Genomic DNA, 26,303 nt, shown 5'->3' on the forward strand with positions numbered 1-26,303 from the left:
CAGAGGTGGAGAAGTGCTCATTTCCCCCACATTATAAGTGGAGAAACTGAGCACAAAAGGAGATAAAGTTTGTCCTGCTCCACCAAATAAGTCAGTGACAGACCACTAAGCAGAACTGTCCTCCACTCTTTCAGCGTGGTGCCCCATCACTAGCTTATCCTTCACCCCCCTTTCCCTTTTAACAAGCTGATATTTTTATTTTCTATGTTTTGATTTTCATGCTAGATGTTAGATACCGTGTTCTTCCCTTAGCGTGTGCTGCAGATGGTGCAGATGTTCAGGTTTCGTGTTTTAAAGCAGAGTTTCTCTGTTGTTCCTCAGGTGTTTGGTGAAGGAGTTGATTCAGTAAAGAAATCCCTTGAAGGCATCTTTGACGATACAGTACCGGACGGCAAGGTAAAGCACCAGCTCTCCAGCTGTCTCCCTCACCCCCATTTGCAGCCAGCCTAAATGCAGCATTGACTCTAGGATGCAGAACCTCTGGGAGAGGAGAGGACCCTACAAGCCCTACCTGCTGTAGTGCTTGTAGCCACTCTGGGAAGGTTTGAGCTGGTTGCCCATGCTCAAAAGGGCTCACTGTGTGGCATCGCAGCTGGAGGTGCCAGACCCAGAGGGGTGTTAGCTCTGCACACCAGGGAAATGCTGGAGGACCTGGACTCACTAGTTCTGGAAAATGGCTCCTTGTGGTGGCCATATGGGGTTTTCATAATCAAGGGTTGGCACAACTATGAAGTGAAGCTTTCTGTTTTCTTCTCATGCACTTCTGCTTTTGCAGCTACAATTACAACTGTTTTCACTTTTCCTGAAGAAAAGTCAGCTATAAAACAGCGTTAAGACAGTGCTAAGAGGCACATTTTTCATGTAGTGAGTATGGGTTTAGCTACGTGAGCCCACTTGCAGCTAATAGAGATTCTGCAGTTCCATCACTTCCTGAGGATTTATAGCTTGGAATGCACCTTGGCTGTGTAAAAGGCAGTAAACTCAGAAGAAATACTAAGATTTGCTATTTTGCCATTTATAGATACAGGAACTGTAGTATCTACAACAGTTTTGTTGGCTTTGGATTGGTTTACCCAGAAGCACAGTGCATTGAAGTTTTAATTTTAAATCTCTTTTTATCACTATTATTTTCTGTTGCATTCCTACTTCCCAACAGCCATAGGGTGAAATCCCAGGAAAAGTGCATTAAACCACTGTAGCTGTGTGGGTAGCATGGGAAGGCACACTTTATACTGCTCAGGTAAAGCTGCAAAGTTTCCTGTCCAGGCAAGCCTTCAGTCTAGGCTTATGAATAAAATGTCTTCTCCATAAGAGGGCTTTTTTGAATACAGCATATAATGTTCCTTACACTTGTTATTGATGAAAAAGGAGATTGTATTTGCCTAGTAGATTCATAACAGATTTTGTCTGTTTAGAGAGAAAAAGAAGTGACACTGAGCAGTGTCCACCAGCACAATCCCGACTGTGATATTTGGGTTCATGAGTACTTCACGCCGTCTTGGTTTTGCCTGCCGAACAACCAGCCTGTTCTGACAGTCATCCGTCCTGGGGACACCACACGAGATGTGCTGGAAATGATTTGCAAGGTAAAGGCTGTGAGCATGCCCTGAAGCCATGTGAAGTGCCTACAACCCTGAGCCCTTTCAGTCAAACCTTACAGTGATCTTCTCATATGCCAGTGCTGAGACTGCACTCTGTTGGAAAATCAGTTGTGTATTAGATGAAAAACATGAGTTACACTGAAATTTTCATGCTAGCACCACGCAAGAAAAAATCCTACAGCTGGACTAATCTAGGCATGGTTCTAGGGAGAGGAAGGCAGACTAGTTTTTGCCTTTTCCACTTTGGCTGCTGTGCTTTTACATCCTGACTTTGCTGCCACCCACTCACTTCCCCTTCACTGGAGACCAAGCTGTGTGCAGGACCGTTCTGCTCCCCAGCATCCTGGCCCTTAGCCCTCTTCCTTTCATTGGCCACCCCAGAGCATGGTAGTGCAGTTGCCCTGTCCTTTGCTGACCACCCTGGTTCCCACACCTCTGCCAAGCTCTCCCATGCCTGCTCCCTCCTCTGCCAGGCAGGCAGGGTGATCTCACCCTTTCCCAGGTGCCAAGCTGTCCCGTTTCCAGATACTGTTCCTCCTTCCTATCCCCATGCTGCTTCCTCCCCTCTGGCTGGCGTGGGGTAGGAATACGTGGAGAAAACAGCAGCTCCAGGAGTAGGAGAAGATGCCTGTGTTTGCTGTCTGCACTGCAGAGTCAGACTCACCTAGTGTAGGTGTAGGTGGCAGGAGGGAAGAGAGAGGAAAGCTTTTATCTGCAGTTTGGGGGGGTGGGAGAAACACCACCTGGATTTCTTTGCAAGATGAAATATCAGAGACATTTGGCCATTAAAAGAGTTATATCTCATCAGAAAAGTTGAAAGTTTGACAAATTAAATTCAAGCTTTCAGTTCTGGCAGCTACATAATGTATGTTTTCTGCTAACCGGCTGACTGCAAGTGAGTCGCAACTCCTGTCACGTGCTGTTCTGAAAAGTGAGTCCTCTTTTGTACAACAACAACAGCAAAAGGAAAGAAAACATTTATTACTATTAAAAGCTTAACTTTGAGGACTTTCAGAACATGTTGCATGTGCTTCAAAACAGAGGGAAGGTGAGAGAAAGGCATTTGTTTCCAATAATTATACAGCATGCTCATCTCTCTGCAAGGTGCACCATTAAAGAGTGCTGCAGCTTGCGAAAGCTCTTCATTGTATTCAGGAAAAGATGACATTTTTGGAGAGAGACATAATAGGGAAGCTGGATGACACATAATTAGTAATGATTTATTTTAGGATTTATATTTTCCTTTGGGTAAGAGTGATTAACTCAGTGGGCCAGATCCTTAGCTGGAGTAAATTGTTGTAGCTCCACTGGTTTCAGTAGGTGCCTGCTGAGAATCTGGTCTCTCGCTGTGTGTTTCATTGTTGGGGGTGGTGGTGTATAAGGAGAAGGGGAGGTGGGTGTGTGGTTTTTTTAAAGAGCTATCCGTTTCTTTCCTTTTTGTAAATTTTCGGTCTGGAAAACACTGGTGGATGCCTTCTTTCCTGTAGCATTTAATAATCAATCTCTTTCTTCTGTCTCTTGAATTCAGCTTATTTTTTCCCCTTTAATATCTGATCCACACCATTTCACATCAGTTTGCCATCTGCCATCTGAGAACCAGTCAAGTTCTGGTACAGTAAACATTTCAAGATTACATTTCATATAACCCTCTTCATGTTTGTACATGTGGTTAAATCTATATGTGCTATTAAACTGAGCTTGATTATTCTTTTGGAGAACATTAAGTGCACTCAAGTCATTATAGAAAATGTGTTCTTATACTAACATTGCTACTTGTTATACAGTGAGTTAGATTTTGGAGGCTGTTTTGTGACATTTATGATTCAACATTGGTGGGAGGAGAGTTTAAAACATTTTTTAAAGTGGTTTCTTAAAGATTTCTCCTAAGATTTATCTAATAACATCACTTGGAAGGTAGGAAAGTCAGAACATCACTTGCAAGGTAGGAAGATCAGTGTATGTGCATTAAACTGTTTCCTATGGATAATACTGATCAGTGTGTGTGCATATTGTTACTAACATTTACATAACTCTATGTCTTAAAATTGAGTAGAAACACACATGCTGTATATGGGCTTAGGCAGACCCAATATAGAGAGAATAACACCAAAAATCAAGCATAGAAGACTATGTGGCATTTAGTCTTTTGACTGAACTGGATAAAACACGAGAAGTGAACAAATCACCCGCTCACAATTCCCATTTTTCAAATAGACCTGCACGAGGGGCAAGAAGCAGATTTCCCCTGGTCTCTGGACCTGTGCTCAAAGTCTCTTGAGAAGTTACTTAAGCCTGATGCTTTGTGGGCTTACTTTGATTTTGAGCTGGTATTTTCCTGCTGGAAAAAAAGTTTGGGCCACACACACAGGTGTGAAGCTGGAGTAATATGGTGGGATGGCTAGCATGTTTCCAGGATGCTCTCATTTCAGTGCCAATGAAAGTCTCCCCCACCAAGCTGAAAGAGTATGTTTTTCCCTCACTTCACTAGAAGGGAGACGAAATGGATTAATAGTTTGGGTTGTGTGCTGACCTGCTACACCACACAGAGCCGGTTGAATGGGATCACACCCCAGGCTATAAATTCTTCTTCAAGAGCTGTCGGGTTGTGCTTTAAATTGGGTTAGCTGCTTAATTTAGTCCAGACATAGACAGAGTTATTAGGAGAGAAATAAATAAACCAAGAAGCTTATTTGGACTGCTAAAAGGTATTTTGGGTGGTCTCGAAAGGATATTAGTATCATTAAAGCTGCCTTGTTTCTGCTCCCACCTTCCTACATCTGGATGTAGCTAGACCAGCAACAGAAGTAGTGGATTAATGGTATGGCTTTTAGGGCAAACTGTCTATGTTCACTTTAAGAGGGCCTTTTCCTTTCACTTCACTGGAAGATCATACCCCTGTTTGAAACAGTTTAACTAACGTAAAATTTTGAGGTAGTCAAAGCCTTGCTGCAGCTATATGAATGTTAATTAACTAAATGGTGTGGCTCAGCTGCTGCACCACCACAGCTTTAACGATGATGACTCTCATTGCCTAACTTGGATGGGATTGCAATGTAGTGAATGAATGGCATCCACCTCAGCTTATGGTGTTTCCTGGAAGAAGTAAGTGCCTTAAAATATATGTGAGCTTTATACAGTGACCTCTTCAGACAATGCTGTGCTCTGACATAGTTCAAGGCATCAGTACAGCATTGGTCATCCTGTGCTTAGCTTCTCTTGCTCTCTAAAATGGCCAGCAAACACGATTTTCTGGTAAGCAAATCTCCCTGCAAGGACAGGTGTGAACACGGAGGTGTCGGCGGTCACCTCCACACCTGATGCAGTGCTCATATCAAAGCAGGCAGAAGCCCTGTCATTGACCGCTGGGGTGGCAGATCAAGCCACCCCTTACGGGAAGGCTGCTCTTTTAAGATGCTATCAGGGTTCAGCCTGCAGAGCAGGTTGCAGGCTGGTGTGAGCACACCCTGCCCCAGGGCAATGGGTGCCTCTGAACTGGCAGTGATGGGGTGCCCCAGCCCTGCTAGTGGGATCCCCTGACCCCATTGGGAGCCTGGGGTGGCTGAGCAGGGGTGGCTGAACAGGGCTCCCGGCCCTGTCAGTGTGACTAAGACAGCTTCTAGTCTGCACCCCGTGGCTGGAGGCTCTAGACTGGATATATTAGTGTCCCTCTGCAACAGGTTGTGATTTTCTGCTGGCCTAGGGCAGGCTGGAAAGCATCCCTTTGGGTCTGCTGTGCAAGGGGAGAGCGTTTGGAGTCACTGTTTGAAGTGACACGAATACCTGACTGCAGCTGGGGTCTCTTTCCCAACTCTGGGCTTCAGTTGACATGTAGCTTGTCAGCATAGACCTGGCTGATTCCTGTGGACATTGGTGCTGCGTTTCATGCAGCACATACATGAGAGCTTCAGCAGAGGAGACCATGAGAGGATACACCATGATGGCAAGAGGAGGCTGCCAGGTTGCCTGGCTCCTTTTTCTGCTAGCATGGTTTTTCCAAATACATATTTTCCCCCACTGGCTTTGCTGTAAATGGACTTTCAGAGAGACTTATCACAGACCTCCCTCTAGACATGGGGTGTGGTGCAGTCTATGGGGTTATGCCTCCTCTGTATGTTTTTGTTTAATTGGTGTGCAAGGCACTCTTCAGTTTGTATCTAGGGATAGTAAACTAATGTGACCAGAAACTCATCTAGGTTTCCTCTGTATAATTTCTGAATCATTAAAGCCAGCTCTGCTTCCCTTTAATTTCTGGGGTGTTTGTACATGTGCCCATGTGAAAGAGGAAACTAGTGAAAACAGTGAACAATGACCAAAGCATACAGAATGCTTATCAAAACGGAAAAAAAAAGGGGAGAGGGCAAGGATCATTCAGCTCTTCTTATTTTGTCTCTTGATGGGTTTCAAATTCTTTATTTAATTAACTAGGTATTTGTCCAGATTATGGAGGTTATTCCATTTCACATACTGCATTTCAAATAAGGGTAATTTGGTCTTTGACTTGGACATATTTGAACATAGCACTTCATGGAGTGCAGCAATATATCTGTCTTATTTTTTCCTTCTTATCCGCTAATCTAGCCTTTCAAAACTGTTAGTTGTTCTCTGAGTATTTGCTGAAGGGTTTGCTAGGTCAGTGTGTGATCTTTTCTGCAGGTCACTCAGTGTACATTGCTCATCATCTGTGCTGTGTGATCAGGCAGCTGACTGCCGGTGTATCAGCCTCTTGGCTTGAACTGGATAATCAAGGCTTTAAAAAACACAATAAATAAGCAATAATGACATTCTTGCATGAATGTTTTTAAGTGGCACCTCGGAAATTGTGGTAATTTGCTCAGATAAAAAGAAAAGGCTAGTGTATAAAAGCATATAATAATAGAATTCCAGAACTGACAGTGAGGAAAATTTACCTCCTGTATTTGTGAATCACTTTGGGGCTTTTAACCAGCTTTAGTCAACAGTTTATGAAGTTTTGAAAATAACTTCTGAATGACATCCTTTGTGTTTATCATGATTCTAATGTGTTTTGATTACACACTGCATTAACCTCTGCTTAAATCAAGCTTATTAATCGTGCTGAGGAAAGGTCATTAACATCTCCCAGACCAAATGCCGCATCCTCAGCTAATTATAACTAATTCATTAAAATGATGTGACCTGTTTCCACTGGGATGTAATCCAGGATGCAGCTCTTGGCTTCTTTTAGCCTTACAAAGTCTGTGTATCCCAAGCTGTTTTGAATTTAGAAGACATACAGACATATATATATATATTAACCTTGCTTGAAATTTACCACATCATACTTAGTTAATTATGAAGATGCTAAAAAACCCAAACCCCAAAACTTTCCAGTTATATATTTCTCTGTTAGCAGAGCATTTATTGTCCTCCTTGCAATTTTAAATGCCCTTTGTATACAAAGGTATGTTCCGAATCTTCTGCAATAATAGTGTTTACTTATTTCTGCAATAGCATGGGAGGGAGTGGAACTGCCAGATAAGCAGAACCAAAGAGGCTGCTTAGAGTACCAGCATTGCCCTTGACACCCTGGGCAGTGGTTAAATGAACACTTCTTCCTGGGAAAGAAGATGAGGTTCAAGTTTTTGTTCAGGTTAGGAGATCATGGGCCTTTTGTGAAAGACAGCGTGGGGTATTTTCCTTCCTGAGTGTCAGCCCGTTCTCTAAGTATAGATGATGTGAGCCATTGCTTTTCTCTTCTAAAGCCTGTTCTTCATTTCTTGCAGACGCACCAGCTGGATTACTCTGCTCACTACCTGCGTCTTAAATTCCTGATTGAAAACCAGATCCAATTTTATGTACCAAAGCCAGAAGAGGATATCTATGAACTGGTAATGCTACCTACTGAGTAAAATGAAATGACACTTGGTAGGACAGTATTAATTAGTGTTTATCTGACATTTGTAATTCACAGGACTATGCTTTTTAACTTGCAGTTATAGTGCTTTGCAGACCATAGCAAATTGGCCTACAGTAAAGTAATCTCTCCAAACATTTAATCTTGAGGAGAGAGTTGGTGTCTAGCTTACGTTTGTGCATGCACGTGTCTGTCTGGAGGAGAGAGAGGAAGAATAGCCACAGGTAATATGTGAAAGTCACTGTAACATGCATTTAAGCTTAATTTCTCTGAAGGTTGCCTTTTCCTGTTGTTCACATTGTCCTTGGTGGTTTTAAAGACATACCATGAGGCCTGAGCATTTCTTGTTCAGATCGCTTTGCCTGATTTTTGAAGAGGGGGGCAGTGCACAAGAAGTTGGGGTTTTGTTGTTGTTTGTTTGGGTGTTGGGTTTGTTGTTTTTGTTGTCAGTTGTTTTTTTTCCTCAATGGGAAGACAAACGTTGAGGTTAAAAAGCTCTGGAGTCGGATGTTGAAAAGAGACTTTCCTAATTGGTTCAGTTGGATGTTTTTATATCATTTATCTCAAAAACAGACTTTAAAGGAATTTTGAAATGAGAGATTAAAAAAAAATCCCAGCGACCAAACAGAATTAGTGTCATGCTTTAAGTCTATGATTCTACACATGCACACTGTAAAGCTTTTTAAAGTCCTTTTCCTAGGAGGCTGTTTATGTATAAAAAGTAAACATTACCGGTTATGGATACTTTTGTTCATTTTGTAAAGAAGTTCCGGGATTTGCCATTAACACTGTCATCAAAAAAAAAAAAAAAAAGAGTGAGAAAGTGCTAACTGCTAGAGCACTGAGACTGGGAAGTGAAATGTAGTTGGGGAAAATAAAAACTCAAGAGGAGACAGATTTTAGCTTTCATTGCATGGGAGGACTTTGGTGACTTATGTTGAGAGGAGGTAGGATTGACATAGTCATCAGGTACAGCTTTTCCTGAAAAAATGATACTAAACCAAAACTCCGCTGTCAGTGGGACTCTGTACCTGCTTTGAGATTCTAATATAGATAGGTGCTCCAGGGCTATATCTGAAGAGTAACATTAAAACAGCACATATTTATATGTTTGTCTGTGTGTGTGTACTTGTTTCATGAGCAAATTCGAATTACTTTGCTTAAGTATTTAATTAAATGATTCTGGTGCAATATGATATAACTAATGCCTCTACTTTTGTACTCTCCTGTTCATAATATTGTCTCACGCCGATGTCACCTTGCTAGCGCTGTCTTCCATCTACTAAAATGCTTTTAGAGACATACATTACTGTAGAAAAGTAATTTCTTAGGAAGATACTCCTTTTTCTTGCAGAATATATCAGATATATTTACGTAAGAAATAGAGATTAAATATCCATATTCCATTCCTCTCCAAAATATTAATGGTGACATTTGTGTCCTGACAGTCTTTCAAAAATTCACAAGCTCAGTTTATGTGTTAAAAAAGTTACTAAGGGTTCAGGAAATATTATTTAATATTAGGTTCTGTACCAGGCAGCTACACTTTTAAGCACCTTTTATTGTAATCTAAGTGTTGGAGTTTTTTGGCTGAAGCTTGACATGCCAGACTTTTCACTTTTGTAGGTAGGGTAGGATGGCACTTTTAGATGGAAGCAGGAAATGGAAGACCTCCCTGAAAATGTGGCAGTTAGGATGAGGCTGGGATGAAGGCATTGGGAATGCTGGAAAAGGTGTCCCTGAAGGGACAGGGTGCTGGGACAAGACCAAAAATGGTAGAGGAAAAAAGGGCAAGGAAGAGAAAATTTTGAGGGGAAAAGCCTCCAAATCTAACAAAACCCCAATACTACTTACTACTATCCCAAAGCTGCTGTAAGAAACACTATGAGGCACTGGAGTCACACTGGAGGGGCAATGCTGCTGCTGTCAGGAAGAAATCCTGTCCTTGGGTACTCCCCAGTACGTAGCAGAACCCCTGAGATAATCGCTCTGCTATCACTATCAAACATCTCCATGCAGAGCCCAGGGCCCCACGGCAGGTTTGAAAGAGGTTTCCCTTCCCAAGAGGCTGGCAGCTTCATGGTGTGAGCCACCATATATATATGCTGCCTGCCTTTGGTGTGGGCACAGCGGGTCTATGGGGCACAGAAAGGGCTGTCAGACTGGCCCTCTGGTTTCGGCAGCTCAGCTGCAGTCTGTGCACTCCAGTTATTTGCCTCCCATTCAACAGAAGTTCTTGCTTGAGAATAGTGCTTTGGGATGCAGGTAAGAAGTGGCTCCTGTATTCCTGTGAGAGCTTGTCAGCTTGCTTCTGGTCCTGCACGCTCAGTTTAGATGGCTGCAGGGATCAAACATAAGTTTTGTTCTGAAAATACTGGTATTTTTGCTCCTTTTTTCTCTTCTCTTCTTAAAACCCTTGCTAAAATCATACTGAGATCTTTGTAAATGTCATTTGACCTTTTTTTTTTCAGGTTCTGAACAATACATTCCTGTATTTGAAAACCGCATTTTAAAAATATTGCTAGCATGGCATCCTTATTTAATTTTGCATTTTATTTTACTATATACAACCATTTAAATGGGTATTTAGCTGTTCTGTAATACTTAATATTTGCAGTTAAACAGATATGTAAGTGTTGATATATGCAGGAGGTAAAATTGTATTTTTATAAGGAAACTACTGATGAGTTACTCTTTCAGTCCAAACACTGATGTCACTTAGTTTCAAAATGTTAATTATTGTGAATTGCTTTTTTACACATTCATACCAGCATGTAAACAAAATTAATATTTACATGTGGGCTCTCATTCACCTATGGGTATGATTTTTTCCAAAGACAAAAGGAGGGTTTGTTTTTTCAGTGCTAGCCTGCGATATGGAAAAAACAGCTTCAATCTTGTGATGAGCCAGGGGTTTCCAGTGTGTCAAGGCTGTCTTATGAGGAATAAGTCAGAGCTGACTCCCCAGAATGTTAGTTCAGAGTCTCTAAATATCTGAGTCTGGAAAAGCAGGATTTCCCTGCTGAGGGGTCCTTCACTCCTGAAAGGCAGAGTAAATTACACTTGTGTCTGTAGGATTCTGGGTTGTTACCTAGGTGTAAATTTGTGCTGGGCTCCCAGGAAGGATGTTAATGACCATTTCAAAGACTTTTGGGGCTTTTCTCTGTAAAAATAAACATAAATGTGTTAAAGGTGGAATTTCATGCTAAGAAAGAGCCTCATATCACATCTGGTAGCGTTCTAACAATTAAGAAATGTGCTTAAGAAAGAAAATTGCTCCTTGAGATTTTTATACTATTGAAAAATTGAATTCCTGCAATGTATTAATCAAAATAATATAAAACTGTTAGATGATTACTACCCATAATATGCAAAAACAGGAATAGGAGGTCTGTTTCTTGTGCAATCAAAATGGTATTGACCGAGTGAAATAGATGTATCCTTGCTTTTACGATGGTGGCAGTAAAACATTGCTGCTTCCTCTTTAACTGTTCTAACATTAAAGCTTAGTGACACTATTAATCCATCTTGCACATGTGGAGAAAAACTGTGTGATAAATAATGATTGCAGTCCATTTCTGCTGCTTGTAATTAAAAAAAAACTGTTCAAAATTACTACATTTGTTGTCTCTTCCCATAGTAACATTTTTGTGTTTCGCTTTGTTTTTTTCTACTCAGCTGTACAAAGAAATAGAAATCTGTCAGAAAATTACACAGCACATTCAAATAGAGAAGTCTGATGCGTCCTCTGATATTTATGGTGAGTTTCTCCTTGATTTGTTTTTATTTTTCTAGCAAGTAATTTCTACTGTGGGCAGGTTCTTGCTATTCACTGATACACCTGTGAGGTCTGTTGAACACAATAAAAAAAGCACATCTGGTGCCTGTGCAACAGAAAGCTTGCTCCCCGGCCCTGAAGCAGGACAGCTTTATTTGTAGCGCACTGAATGCTGTTCTTCCTGGTACTTGAGCTGTAGGATGTGCATCTCTTTGATGAGAGCTGCGGTGCCAGAAAGGACAACTGTTTTCTTGTTCTTGCAGTTTCTCAAAACATCACCTACAGAGGCGGTGCAACTGAGCACTTGTGGAAAACAGCATCCTTTGCTAGTTGTCACATCCTACATGAATGCCTGCACTGTGCCATTCATGGTGGCCCTGCAGTGGGGTTTGGGAGAGGGCTGCTCTGTGGCTTGCCACTGCTAGCAAGCTAGAAGGCTTTCCCCCTCCTTACTCCTTCCACCAAGCATGATAGCAGAGGTGCAGCCAGGAGCGTTGCTGTGGGTAGGAGGCATCTCAAGGTCTGCAGACGGGCAGCTGTCCCAGGAGAGGTTGCTTGTCCCCTTTCCCCACCTGCCAGGTCTTGCCCCTGTCTTGCCCCGATGTTCCTGAGGCCGGGGAAGCCTGGCCCCAGTGAATGCCCGGCCCTCAAGGATTCCCCATGGACTCCTGGAGCCAGAACCTGACATGCTGTACAATCAGTGCATAAAACACAAAGCAGAGGAAGTCCTCCCTGTGTAATTGCAGCAAAATCCCTAATCTTTATGTGTGGATGGACATATTTCTTAGCTTTCAAGTATTTCAAGTTACAGACTTCCAGCCTGGTGAGTCTGCTCTTTGGTCTGCCAATTACAGTTCTGTAGCGTATTTTAAAGTTATTTGTGCAACCTACCCTGCAGGAAGCCAGTCTGCATCTTTTTACTGTTTATCTAAATATTCTGTTTTAATTCAGAATCCCCAAACTGCTTATTATACAGCTGCAGGCCATTGGAATATTGAGCTCTGCTACAAAGCAGTGGTACTGACTGTGGTTTGAATATTGCAGGCCTAAGAAAGAAATATTAACTAGCGCTGTGATGGCCCTAGCTTCAGTAATTATGCTGTGCCTGAAAACGCTGTAGGAGTTAGGGGTATGGTGGCATTTCCTTCTCTTTCTCTTGTCTTTTTTTTTTTGAAGTAATACATAGGAAAGACCATGAAATGCACTGTCATGTCCTGTGAAACAAAATCATCTGTGTGAGACATCTGTTCAGTGGCCTTGACCCTGGAGGGAATGAATGCTAAATGCACCCTCAAAAAGCTGGCTTTCCTCTCATTGATAGCAAAAAAGGCAAAACTTACTTTGACTCTGAATGGCAGCAGAATTTCTATAGTACCATAGAAATAATACTGTGGGTTTATACAGTGACAAGTGTGTGCTGAAATACATGCATGTGAAGGAGCAGAGGTAAAGTGCTGATCCTGTCTTGGTGCTAAGGAAGGCTAGGGTGCCTCCTGAGATCCTTTTCTATCCTGTATGTTAGGTTCACTTGAGTTATTAGTTCTTTTAGTCTCTTTACAGAATTAGTATTGCCAACATGTACTTTTACAATCCAGAGAGAAAGCGACAGCACATTCACAAGCTATGGCAATACAAAGATCAGAGCTTTAAAATTTCAGCATAGGTTCTTTTTAACAGGGTTCCTTAAGGGTTCTTGCTACTGGTTTTGTTTTGAAAAGGACCTAAATCAGTAATGTGACCACACAGTCTCCAAGCATCTAAGCACCTGCACAAGTCTTTGTGTGAGCAGGGCTGCCTTTGAGATTGGTTCATTGGTTGGGCAGTGCTTGGGTCTCAGCCCCTCACAAGCACTTCAGCAAGTGCTAGGAGGAAGTCAGGACCCGGTACTGCAACAGACGTCTAGGGCACTAAGGGATGTTTTGTTCTGATGGTTATTTGGGATCTTTTTTTTTCAAGCCTTCTCATACTTCTTCTATTTAAAAACATACCAAAATTCCCAGAAGAACTAGAAAAGTCTTCATTTTGAAAATGGATGAGATTTTGAAAATTATTAGCAGCATTACCTGTTGCTGTTGCTAGTATTCCAGCTATAGCAATAATAATACTTGTAAGTCACCTTGTAAGTCACCTATACTTTACAAGCAGCTATTAGTTAATCCCAGCAATGTTAGACTTTGTGCTATTATCTTCATTTAACAGACAGTATCAAAGATAGAAGGTGAAATGATTTTATTGAAGGTACAATTAAGACAGGCTAGTTCAACTCACTAGTCTGACAGAAAGACAATAGATGTGAATCTGCTGGCTTTGCAAGCTGTTTTGGGCCAGCTAAGAGATCCTGGTGCCAGGGATGGGTAGAGCTGCTCCTTCGGACATAGCAGGCCTTTGGAGCAGCTTTGCCATCATGCCTGAGTGCACCATGAGTGCAAGTTATCTAAAGAGGATGAAGCAGAGTGTTTCAGGGAAAGCTGATCTGGGAACGTTTCCTAGTGTTTCTATTCCCACCAGTATGTCTATGGTAAGAGGCACTCCTGGAGTGTCTGGCCAGCGTGTTGGACCTTGCCAGCATTAGATGTGTCACTGTTGATGCTGTTGCTGATTCCTGGGCACATACAGTCTTGCCTTTTTCATTGGTACCAGCCTCTTTACAAAGATTGTGTAGGCAGAAATCAGGACACACCAATTTCCAGCTTCTGTATGTACTGGAAGGTTGCTGGCATTTTTGTTAGCAAATGTCTGTCACAGGAGGCTGAGGTAATTTTCTGGAGGCAGATTTGTTCATGTATTGTGCTGGTTCAGTGAGGCCACGTGCACTCATAGGTGCAAACTTTTGTTCTCCTGTCATCAAAACTTTGCAGTGAAGCAGAGGCTCTGTCTGGGTCACCACCCATCTCTTCACACCTGTGTTTCAGAGCCCATGCACAGTTTGATGATAATCTTTTTGGCAGTGATGCCAGCTTATGCAATTGCTGTCGCTTCCACCCACTCCTGCCCTTCCTCTCATGCAGTGCTTGTACATGTGTTTGTGTGGAGCACCTGAGGAATTCAGCCAGATGGAAAGTGAACATTCGCACTATACATTTGTATATATAAACTAAATACATATATATACACACACAGCTGAGTGAAGTATTTCTCATCTGGATGAGTTCCCTGCTCTGCTTTACTGCATGGCAGTGAAAGCACTGGCAATGGCACTGCCATGGGATAGGCATACTGCTTCAAATTGTTTATGAGATCCAGCCACTGTCACAACTGTGGAAATAAAACAGTTTATCTATGCTTGGGGTATGGTCACATACACTGTCTGTGGAGGGGTTAAGCGTATTTGTGAGATGCCCATTTCAAGGCTATTGTCAGCTGCCCATATCTCATCTCTTAAAGCTGATGACAACATGTGTAATTGCTCCTAACACCCATTCTGCCAGTAATTACTGCTCAGGATTTATGTGGGGTTTTTTTTGACTGAAAAATTAATTAAAAAGCAGCTACACATGCTCTTAGCCCTGACAGACTGGAGGAGGCAGAGGCCTTCTCATGGAGGAGAATGGGAGCTTGGGACTGCTAAGGTGTGCTAGTCTCTCCAGTTAGCTGCAGTGAAAACTTGAGATTCAATTCAACCTTATTTTAACTGTATGGTAATTGGCTGCAAAACAGCATTTCAGTTGCAAAAAGGGTCATGGTATTAATAACAACTTTTGCTGGTATTAATAACAACTTTTGCTGACTCAAACTGTAGTCCCGGGCATGTTCCACTGTGCTTCTGGTTAAGGGTTTTCCAGGTAGGCTTTGTGGTGATGACAACCAATCACTACTACATTTTACAACTGCTCTTGTGTTTAGTTGAGAGCTTTTCTCTCTGCCAAAGTTGGTGTGTTGAGTGAGCTTCACAAATTCCATTTTATTCAGGCTGAGGAGCTCACATAGAGATTCCAAGTAGCTCAGTAAGTCATGAAGGACCATATGCTCCTTGCTTCTCAGCTGCCACATTCTTCCTCCTCCTTTTTTTTCTTCTTTTTTTTTCTTTTTTTTAAATGATGGATGAAAAAATAACTTCTCATCTATAAGCGTCAACCTGAAGGGAGTCCTAAAGTCAGAACAGGCTCCCAGCACATCTGCACCTCTTGGCTGGTGGCTGAATCCATGTCAAACAAACATCTCCCCCCAGATGTTTGTAAATGTTTTCCTAGCTGGAAAAAGAGAGAGCAAATGGTTGCCTAGACCCACTTAGGGAGTAATGAAGTTTCAGAAAGGCAAATGTTCTGTTTTAGATAACTCTCAACATAAATAAACAAACTGTATTTAATTAACCACGTTGTATTTCCTTTACCACTGTTATCTTACACTGCGTCAAACACAAATGGCAAGAAAATCACCAAAACCAAACGTAACAGTACCATTTGCACCATTTGAATTAAGGATATGTCAGTACTTGCATTATAAGGCTATTCTATGGGTCTCTAACCTAGCTACGAAGGGTGTGCTGAGCTGAGACTTGGCAAATAACAGGATGTGCCAGGGACAGCTAGGAAAAGAAAGGGAAAAAGGGAAAGTGGCATTTTTACAAACTTGTCCAGTCCAGTGATTTGCAAAAGTAAAAGTTGTCATTCTGCTTTAGCAGGAGCTGTTATGCCTTGTCTGAGTTCAGGATGTCATGTCAGCCATAGCTCTTCACTTCCTGGCTTTTGTTGGTTTGGGTCAAAACCCACACTCTGTGCAGCTTTTGTCTGCCAACAGCAAAACTTTTTGAAGTGACCTTTTGTGGCAAGAAAAGTTGAAGTCTGTTCCAATGTTTTGCAGCTGTGATATCCTCAAATAAAGCTGTAGATGACTTATATATAAACTAAGAAATTCAGTTCACGTTTTTTGTTAAAGCCACTTTCATTTTGGAACTTTACCTTTGTAAAGGTTCAAGGGAAAGGAGAAAGGAGTAATTCCTAACTGCTCAGTGTGGGGACAGCACAGCTTTACCTGTAGTGTGTGCAGTTGCTAGAACACACTGGAAGTAATTGGCTTTTTCTAACCATTTTGCTGGGTATCTCCTTAGGTTTCTCTCTGTCCTCTGTGGAAGAAGAAGGGACTCGTCGGCTGTATGTGAACAGTGTCAAAGAGACCGGCTTAGCTTTCAAGAAAGGTAAAATACTTTATAAATGGTTTTGTTACTGTTCTGTTTAATTCTGATATAGACCATGAGCTTGTTGAGATAGGAGCTTTTCAAACACACTAAACCAGGGTGCCAGTCCAAAAGGAACCAGGGTCTTTCGGGAACAACCTTAGGTACCAAATACAGGGCTGTTCTGCTGTTGGGATCAGCTGTGCTATATAGTTAACCTCCTAATTTTGAATTGCTACGTATGTAGCAAGGTCAGCATGTCCCTTGCAGCTAGGCAGGGGAGCAGGGGCCCTCTCAAGTCACTCACTGCAAGATAAATGGGTACAGTGGAGGTCATCATAGTGTTCTCTCTGGCAGAGATAACGAGGCTGCTGAGCTTGTCCCAAGGCAGAACAGGATATGGTTTAACTGCAGCTTACCCAAGCTGAGGTCAACCCTGACACTACTGTGCCCTTACTGCTTTTCCCATTCATTGCCCTTTCTGATGTGGCAGTACTGCTGCTTGTGTAGTCACGGGATGTGCTGGTCAGACAGCTGGACAGCTGAAACCTATCTAGATTTTGAAGTATAACATGGGGAGTGTGAAGTGTGAGAAGACTCTCATCTCTTCATAACCTTTATAACCAATGTACACAGAGTCCTCAGAAACACCTTCAGAGTTTTCTTGGCGAGTGGCTACGTGTCTTGCAGAGCTTATTCAACAGTTAGCTGTTGCTGAAAGGAATGGGAGCTGGTATCCCCCAAACTGCTTGAGCCCTTTGTCTTGTGCTGATTTTGGCACTCTGCTGAGCCAATTCAGCTCACTGTCCTGATAGAAAACTGCCATGGCAGAAATACATGGCTGGTTTTCTGACCCACTAGCAAATGGAGTTTGGGTTGCAGTGAAATGAGAGGCAGAAGTGGCACAGTGGAGGGACAGACTGCACAGCTAGAAACTGGGAAGAGACCGCATCTGGAGTATTGTGTCCAGTTCTGGGCCCCTCAGTTCAAGAAGGACAGGGAGCTGCTGGAGAGAGTCCAGCGCAGGGCAACGAAGATGATTAAGGGAGTGGAGCATCTCCCTTATGAGGAAAGACTGAGGGAGCTGGGTCTCTATAGTTTGGAGAAGAGGAGACTGAGGGGTGACCTTATAAGTGTCTATAAATATATAAAGGGGGAGTGTCACGAGGACGGAGCCAGGCTCTACTCAGTGGCAAACAATGATAGGACAAGGGGTAATGGGTACAAACTGGAACACAAGAGGTTCCACTTAAACTTGAGAAGAAACTTCTTCTCAGTGAGGGTGACGGAACACTGGAACAGGCTGCCCAGGGAGGTTGTGGAGTCTCCTTCCCTGGAGACATTCAAAACCCGCCTGGACTCATTCCTGTGTAACATTATCTAGGTGTTCCTGCTCCGGCAGGGGGATTGGACTAGATGATCTTTCGAGGTCCCTTCCAATCTCTAACATACTGTGATACTGTGATACTGTGAAAGAAGCAGGGGATGGAGAAACAGTTCTGGCTGCAGGGAGCCCAGGGTTTCACACAGCTGTAGTCTCTAACCCTAACTTAGGAAAACCGTGTGGGTGGTTCTGGAGGCTGCTGTGTATTTCTGTTAAGCCTGAAAAGACCATATTTCTCTTTCCTGGCCCTCCTCACCTACTTCAGCCCCATATGATTCCCTGGCAGACAGAATGGATGCTCTGCAAAAAGCCCTGAACGGGCCCTGGGGGGACAGCTTTCTGACAGCCTGCCATAAGGAAATAAAACCTTATATGTTTCTGTGGGGAGCAGAGAGAATGAGATGGTGAAGCTAAGGGGGTTTCAGCAGGGTTTCCTTGTTATGCTTTTAGTTAATGTCTGAGCAACAGTTTAAATGCATATGTGAACACAGACTGCCTCCTGTAGGGCTGAAATGCTAAAACATGCTTTCAGTGATACGTTACTCTTCATAACTGATATGAAAAGCCACTTCTATATGAACAGTACTTGGAAGAATATTGTGACAAGATAGCCAGAGATAGCAAAAAGCAGGGAGGAAAATTCTCATCCTCCTATTACTTACACGCATGTTTGCTTTTGACTGCATGTCCTATGTAAGTCTAATCAGATGAGTTATAGTATTTAATTCTCGTTTTTTTTGTCCAATTAGAAAACTTTGATTTTATTTTCTCCTAATATTTTTCATTATTTGTCTTTTTATTTTTTCTGTTGGTCTGCATTAGCTAGACCATTGTTGGAATTTGAGGGGCTTGATTGTATGAGATAGACACAATGCTTTATCCCAAATGATTCAAACCAAGGATTACAAACAGTAAATGAAGCCCCAGATATGATGTTTATGGTTTCAGGCATATTAATGTATGTATACTACATACATTACATACTAATGTATGTATACTATTATGACACGGCATCACTAAGTAGAATAAATGAAACAATGTGAAATGCTTGACTTGCCTTTTTTTGTCCTTGTTTCAAATATGATTTTACAGTCCATTTACTTTGTAGTCATTCTATCTAGTTCATATTATTCTCTCTGGAACAGCATGCCACACTACAGTTTATGGGCACAATTACATGCATTTAAGAAAGATCTCAATTTACCTAAAGAAGAATGAGGCTCTTAAGCCTGCTCTATTCCACAGTTCTTTCTAGAATCATAGAATGGCTTGGGTTGGAAGGGACCTTAAAGACCATCTAGTTCCAACCCCCCTTCTACAGGCAGGGACACCTTCCACTAGACCAGGTTGCTCAAAGCCCTGTCCAACCTGAGGATAGATAATCTGTTTCCTGGAGGATATAGCTGAGCTCTGTTTGTAGGTCAGATCCATCAAGTCAGGCCTTTCATCCAGGCTTTAAAGATGGCAAGACTCATCCTTCGCATGATTGCCCAGCCAAAGGGCTGCATGGCAGCAGGACAGGTCACCCACACAGATCAGCTCTTTCAATCCTGTAAATTCCAGCCTTCATCTCTGTAAATGCCAGACAGTGACAGGGATGCCATTCCTGTTGGTGGGTTGGTGACCACTGCAGATAATGTTCTCATCGGAGGTGCCACAGGAGGTGCTCCTGGGGGTATGCATGTCAGGTACTACCAGCATCACCCTCAAGTGGAGACAAGAGCTGCAGCAGCCACTCTAGTGACTGTGGCTGTCGGCACCGATGTGCCCTGGCGCACTGCTGCCTGCCTAGCCCTAAAGATTATTTGGGATAAACCCTGGCCCAGCTTGCTGTTGTTAGTTGGAGAGCAGGCCCAGCTGTCTGAGGGGAAGGTCAGGTTTCCTGTGGTACCTCAGAGGGCTGCATGTCACCTCTCAGCATGGCAGTGTTGCCCCTGAAGCAAGTGGGAGTCAGCTGTTTCCTCTGCAGATCCCCTTTTCCCTTGAGCACTGGTGCTATAAATAACTCCTGAAATCACACTGGAAAAAATACAACAACTAACTTACCAAGCGCTAAAATATGCCTTTTGAAGATCTGTGTGCTAGGACATGATTCAGGCACGGCCAGAGAGGAGGCTATCTGACGTCCTACACCATACACCCTGTCTGAGCTACTCCATCCTTTCCCTGTTCTGTGTGCATCACCTTAAGAAGCCTTACTCTGTCCTTCAGTAAATATTTATATATTGAAACGAAAAAGGGGATATCTTGCTGCTGGCATGTTGTGAGGGATTTCCTGGGCACCGAGCTATTGGGGGTGATACTAGAGTATCAGCCTGACAGCAGATCTCACAAAAGTCTATCAAATTTCCATATAATTTGTAGGCACTAATGTTTACTTTATGGCTAGATGTGACACTGTCTGGTACTTCATAAATGCCTGGCTGAGCTCCTTGATATCTGCAGGTAAGGGAAACCTTACTGTGCAAGACTTACCTGTTCCTTTCCATGTTGCAGGCCTGAAAGCTGGCGATGAAATTGTGGAGATTAACAAGAAAGCTGCTGAGGATCTGGACTCAGCTTTGCTGAAAGATGTCCTTGTTCAGACTTCACTGTGTCTTACCGTGCGCACCTATCCTGAGATAGAGGAGGGGCAGAAACTAACGCAGCCACCACCACGTCGCTTGGAAAACCCATCTGACTTGAGTGACAGCACACTGGCATTTGCTGGGAGCAACCAAGGTATTGGGTTCACTGTAGAAATTACCAGGAGGAGGATACACATTTACAATGTGCTGGTGTAATCCCACTGATCCCTGTGTATAACTTCCATGGTGTAAGTAAGCGGGATTACAGTCTGAATGTACTGGGCAGATAATACACAGAAGCTCTGGAAGGTGGAAGGTGTAATCTGCGATAGCAGTGAAGGATGACTACTTACAGGGTTAGGCTGTGAAATGTGTGTCATCACCAAATGCATGTCACACCATCTAGTTGTGCCTACAGCAAGTCGTGGAACTAATTGCTTACTTCTGGACTGCTCAGGAGGTGCCTTTACCTCTGGATTTGCCCACAGGATATATGTTTGGCAGGGAAGGAGGAAGGAATAAGCCATCATTGTCTCTGGAATTAGCCAGGAGCACAGGCTAACTTTGTGTTTGCTGACATGCATAAATAACTCACAAGGACAGTGCAAAACACCTAAAGGTAGGGACTGACATTACAGCCGAAGAACCTAACTGGTCCCACAGCACACTCTGGTGGCAAGGGGCATTCCTGCCCACTGTGCTGCCTTGTTCAGAGAACTGAACTGGCAGAAAATTAATCCTTAGCAAACAGGAATTGTTTCCCACTAGTTTAGCTTCCTAAACCAGCTGAGGACAAGCACCTGTGCTGGGATAAGAGAAATGGCTGCAGAAGAACAGGATGTCACCTTGGTGGTTGGTAGTCATTACCTTTGTAAGATAGGAAAGATTCTATACCATGTCTCCTCTTACTTGCCTGCTTACTCAGGTCTTACTTGTCAGCTTCTAAATGCTGCCCTGTACTTGAAAACAGAAGAGGATACTGGACATACTGGCTTGCTTTTTTTTTTTCTAAATAATTTAAAATGCAAGAAATATTAATGGAATGGCTGAAAAGAAATAGTTTCTAGATAATCGGAAGTATTCTGAGCTAAGGTAAATTTTGACTGTCAGTCAAAAGTAAATGGCATTTGAATATGTCAAAATACTTTATTTTCTCCCCAGAGTAAAGGTTTCAGAAATGTCAAAATTATTGTTTTTGGCAACTATGAGATGGTTTTGTTTTGCGTATTTGGAATAAAAAGCTGGACTAGGTGCAGGGCTGTTAATCCATTTCACTGGTGTTAAAGTCAGCCTTCTCCCAGGCCATGTCTCTCTGCTGCAATCACTCAGTGTAGGGGCTTCTGGGATGAGACTGGGTGCAAACTGTAGCTAACCCAGGAGCAGTGTGATCAGCATGATGCTGAGCTGGAGTAAATGAACCATAGTGAAAGACAGTTGGCTTGGGCTCAGGACCAAGCTGACTCATGTCCGCCTGCAGAGGGTCAGGGAGGTACAGCCTGCCTTTCAACATATCTGGATGCTGCTCTTGTTTTGCTTAAAATGTTTACTGAAAGTGATGTAGCAAAATGCCACTGTTCATGTGATGGGAACATGTAGTAAGGAAAGGGAAAGCCGGACTCCTAGCCTGACTTTGGGGAGTGTGATATTTATAACAAGTGGAATAGTGTAAACAAGAAAGCTTAAAACCAGCTAACTGCAAATACCTTTGTGGGGACTGATAAAAGCAACCTCATGTAAGATGCGGGATAAACCCCCAAAGGCAGTTGAAATGGAACATTTTCAGAAGCACTTTCCCCCTTTTAATTTTCATTGAACTTTTCCTAGTTAGGCTTTTGTGCTGAAAAGTCAAGCTCATCTTGTACATTTTTATAGCTGGCCACAAGATGCCCCCATTTCCTATTTAACACCAGCTCTTCGTGGATCCATCCTTTTGTCCTTGCCTGTGCTTGTTTGCTGAAACCCTGAGTGCTGAGTCCTCGTACTCTAACTTCTCACTGAAGTGCATGTCTGCCCTGGGTGCAAAGAATTGGGAACGGGGACTTTTGTATTTAGGAAAAATAGTAATCTCTAAGGCAGAGCAGTCACATTTTGTAACACAGGGTCTCAACAGCTGGTCTCAACAAGCAGTTTCTCTGCCACTGTCAGTTCTCTGCATCAGTATTTTCAGGGTCTTCAAGGGGTCCTTTTCCTTGCTGAAGGTAAGATAGTGCACAGTTTGCAAAATGTATCCGAAGAGCATAGCATTTGCCTTTTAACAGTGTCCAGTAACAAACCTGTGTGCCTCATGTGAAATGAAGATATAGGATGTGCCTGATAGATATGTCATGGCAAAATCAGACCTCCTGCCTCTGCTGCTTTGTAGACACAACTTCCTTTGTGCTGCTCTCAACTCAAGTCTTGTCTAGCCTCCTTTGTTAGCTTCTCCTGAGCTGAGTTTTTGTGGTTATCACAGTGGTGTGGAATGGCTGCTTGTTCTTCCATGTGCTGCAGAGAGCATGTGAACTGTGTGGTGGGCCAAAGTGCCTCCTTCTTAAATAAAGAAATAAAATCCCCAGGATTTAAATCCCCAGGACTGGGGCTAAGCTTTGGGGCTCCCTTTTCCCTTCAAATTTCAGTACAGCTTCCCTGTGGTGGGCTGTAGTCACCTCCTTCACTCTCTCAGGTGACAGGCAACACGGAAGCTAGAGCTCTCTTGGCATTTGCTTTCCTTCAAACCTTAGCAAACATTGAGGTGGGAATCGCCTTCATTCCTCCTCAAAGGGGAAGGAATACTCCTTTAGCCAACAGAAGCAACACAGTAGCTCATCAGCAGATGTGCAGGTGTCTGTGAGCTTATGAAAGTGCCTGTAGTTGCTATATGAAATATGCCTCTGAAGAATGACGTTAAGATGGTATTTAAAGCTAAACAATGCTGATGCTCTAATTTGGGATGACTTAGCCTGAGGCTGGAGTGAAAACAAGGATATGCACCCAAGTGTGCATTTTGGAGGCAGCTGTTTTGATATTCCCCATCAATTTCTCTCTGTTTAGGTGTTTTACTGAACAATGTTTTACTGAACCCTTTTTTCTGGCCCTGTGCTTTTTTCAGGGATTTGTTACCTAAATTGGGATGCACATGGAATTTTGAAAAAAGGCATGTGCTTTTATTTGGGACATTGTGACTGTATCTTAGATTTTTGATTTCAGCTCTACAGCTTCTTGTAGAGAGCAGTCAAGTATGAAATACCCACTGACCCATTTATTTGTGTCCTTGCTGATTACTGGCAGTTTGGCTGGCTAGGCAAATCAGCTCAGTGATTCCTGTTGTATGCTTTATTTATAGCATGCAGCTTTTTTCCTTAGTTCTGAAGTAGCGTGGCCCTCCTTTCAGCATAATGAAACATTGCTGGGCCAGAATGCCAGCAGGTATAAATCACCTGTGGGCACATCCATTCTCCATAAATTCAGGGTCTGTTTGACTGATCATGCTGATGCCCTATCATTATCTTCTTCACTAGCAATTCATCATTGGCTGTGAAGGCAGCAAAGGGTAGTTTTTTTGTGCGATGAATTCATATTCTGTGTTTTCAACAGAAAGATGTTGTGTTACATTTTTCTTAAGGAAGCTTTTTTTATGCCTTATTATTCAGCGGGAGGATTTCCAGGAGCAAAGAGGGGCTGTGTTTCTGGGAGTCGACCTCCCTGAAGTGACTGCCAGTGCTCCCATTAAGCACAATGTCTCTTACAGCTGTTTTATTATCTGGAAGTACCTTATATATACTGAGGTAGGGGCTAGAGCTGCAAATCAGGTCTGTGGCAGTAGTTACTTCATTGTGTTTATTTAAAAGGTTATTCTTGAAATGACCTTGGATTTTATATCTCTAACTGATGTGAAAAAATAGCATCTTGGGTATGATACATACTTTCCCTTAGGAATTACTGCTACATCAAGCTCGCAGAGCCACAAGTTTTGTTTCTTTCATCTATTATTGTTTTCCTGGCTTTCAGTCTTCTCTCCTGCTAACACAGTCTGCATAAATCTGGTTGAGGACTAGCTCTCATTCTGTCTAGAGCCTTGCAGCATGTTTTCCTTATTGCCTAGAAGGATCAGCGAGAGATGTCTCCTTTCCCCATGAGGAGTGTTTATTCTCCCCATTCTCTCTCCACTCAGTCCAGGGAATGAAAGGCTGAAAGCTGGAAACACAGTGTTACATGTCTCAAAAATCATAAAGAAGATGCTTTGTTATTAGAAGGGAATTTGGGAATGGAAGTACTGTCCATATTTGTCTGTGGTTTCCCCACAATTCACTACCTTTTTTTTACTCTGGGGTAGAGTTTCGGAGATTCAGGCTTTGCATGCTCCTGTAGTTTGCAGACCTCTAGTGCGAGAGCTAACTCTTCAGGGGTAACTGCGAGCCCTATAAATCACTCAGAAGAATGTATAAAAAAATGTATAAACAGAAAGTATGCCTCTATTTTGAATAGCTGTATTAACCCCTCCAGATATGAAGCAGTTAGGTGGTTTTGAGGAGCCTATTCAGAAAGCAGGAGAACCAGAGGCTGGAGTCTCAAGACTGTGGTATAAAATGGAAACAAACTTTCATTGTATTATAAGAATGGCCACTATTTTTCATTCTATCCTCATCCTGTCACAGGTCCCCTAAGGCTAAGGAATTTGGATTTCAGAAGAAGCTGAGACTTACTGTAACCTTAATTTCTTTAGGGTTATTTTCCTGAGGCAGATGACTAATTTCATGCTTTTTGTAGCATGTTCAAAGATATTGTTATCATTCAGTGCTTGATTTAACAATTCCAGGGGCATATACTCCAGCAGCAATCTAGGGATATTGCATTTAATTAGAGACATGCAGAACTGTTGTTCACAAAATCTATTTCTAAGAGCTTCAAAGACAAAGTTCAAAGATGTTGCTTCAATCAGAATTTTGTTCAGAGCTCTCATTAGGTTAGATATAAGGAAGATTAGGTTAGATACAAGGAAGAAATTCTTTACTGTGAGGGTGGTGAGGTGCTGGCACAGGCTGCCCAAAGAAGTGGTAAATGCTCCATCCCTGGCAATGTTCAAGGCCAGGTTGGACAGAGCCTTGGGCAACATGGTCTAGTGTGAGACGAACCTGCCCATGGCAGGGAGGTTGGAACTAGATGATCTTAAGGTCCTTTCCAACCCAAGCCATTCCACGATTCTATACTTCCTGGCTTTTCCAAAGACTGACAGATCTGTTGTTGAAATAAGCAAGGGGGCTATTAGGACGCCAGTTTTTGCATTGTGGCTTTAAATTTCTGACCCTCTGCATGTTAGCTGCCCATCTTCATACTCTTGCTGTGTTGCTGCTCCCCCTGCCGGCTTCACAAACCCAAGCCTGCAGCACAGCACTTGCAGAAGGAAAGCCTGTTTTTTTTTCTGGTCACAGTGTCCCTGGTTTCCAAGGTCCCTGAGCACATGCTTCATTTCTACATTCGTGAAAACTCATGTTTATTCCAAAGGTGCTACTCAAGCATATTACAAATGTCCGACTAGGCCGTTGACCTGGGCAGGATGAAAAGTGGCTGCAGTACAGTTGGTACAGGGAAAGTGTCATTGAATCTGCATTTCCCCCTAGATTTTTATATATTTGTGCAATTTATTACCTAGCTGAAATACAAAGAGAAGCAACAGAGTTCTCTCAAAAGTAGAAGAGATTTACAGGGCTTGTTCTGTAGCTCTCCAGGAAAGGCAGAGTTTCTCAGTTTGTTCCTATACTGTTCTTTGATAACTTACTTGGCTGAAACTGTGATAGTTGTAGCTCAGTTCTACAGGCGCTCGGAGAACTTATCAACTCTGTGGGACTTCCCATTGGGACAGAATACCCCAGTGTAAAAGCGATGTTTCCTTCTTTCATGGTTTAGTGTTTCAAAGCTAACCAGAATTCTTCTAAAAAAGAAAAAAAATGCATACTTATCTTTTTTATTGTGGATTTATAGGCAAAATTTTTTCTCAAATAAAAATTTAAT

At 42.6% G+C, this 26,303-nt stretch overlaps 1 protein-coding gene across 11 annotated transcripts in view; it reads left to right on the forward strand.

Annotated features, from left to right (window-relative positions):
- The window catches only part of TIAM1 (TIAM Rac1 associated GEF 1), a 192,936-nt gene that overhangs the window by 138,027 nt on the left and 28,606 nt on the right, over positions 1-26,303 (forward strand). For all 11 annotated transcript variants that reach the window (XM_057410172.1, XM_057410178.1, XM_057410171.1 and 8 more), the window contains 6 exons: positions 322-396; positions 1,416-1,586; positions 7,343-7,447; positions 11,152-11,233; positions 16,299-16,385; positions 20,245-20,469. In XM_057410172.1, coding sequence (XP_057266155.1) covers positions 322-396; positions 1,416-1,586; positions 7,343-7,447; positions 11,152-11,233; positions 16,299-16,385; positions 20,245-20,469 — 745 coding nt within the window. The remainder of the gene's footprint in view (positions 1-321; positions 397-1,415; positions 1,587-7,342; positions 7,448-11,151; positions 11,234-16,298; positions 16,386-20,244; positions 20,470-26,303) is intronic.

Source organism: Pezoporus wallicus, unplaced genomic scaffold (genome assembly GCF_028554395.1).
Source record: "Pezoporus wallicus isolate ANWC-B61680 ecotype Strahan unplaced genomic scaffold, APGP_CSIRO_Pwel_v1 contig_7011, whole genome shotgun sequence".
Lineage (NCBI taxonomy): Eukaryota > Metazoa > Chordata > Aves > Psittaciformes > Psittacidae > Pezoporus > Pezoporus wallicus.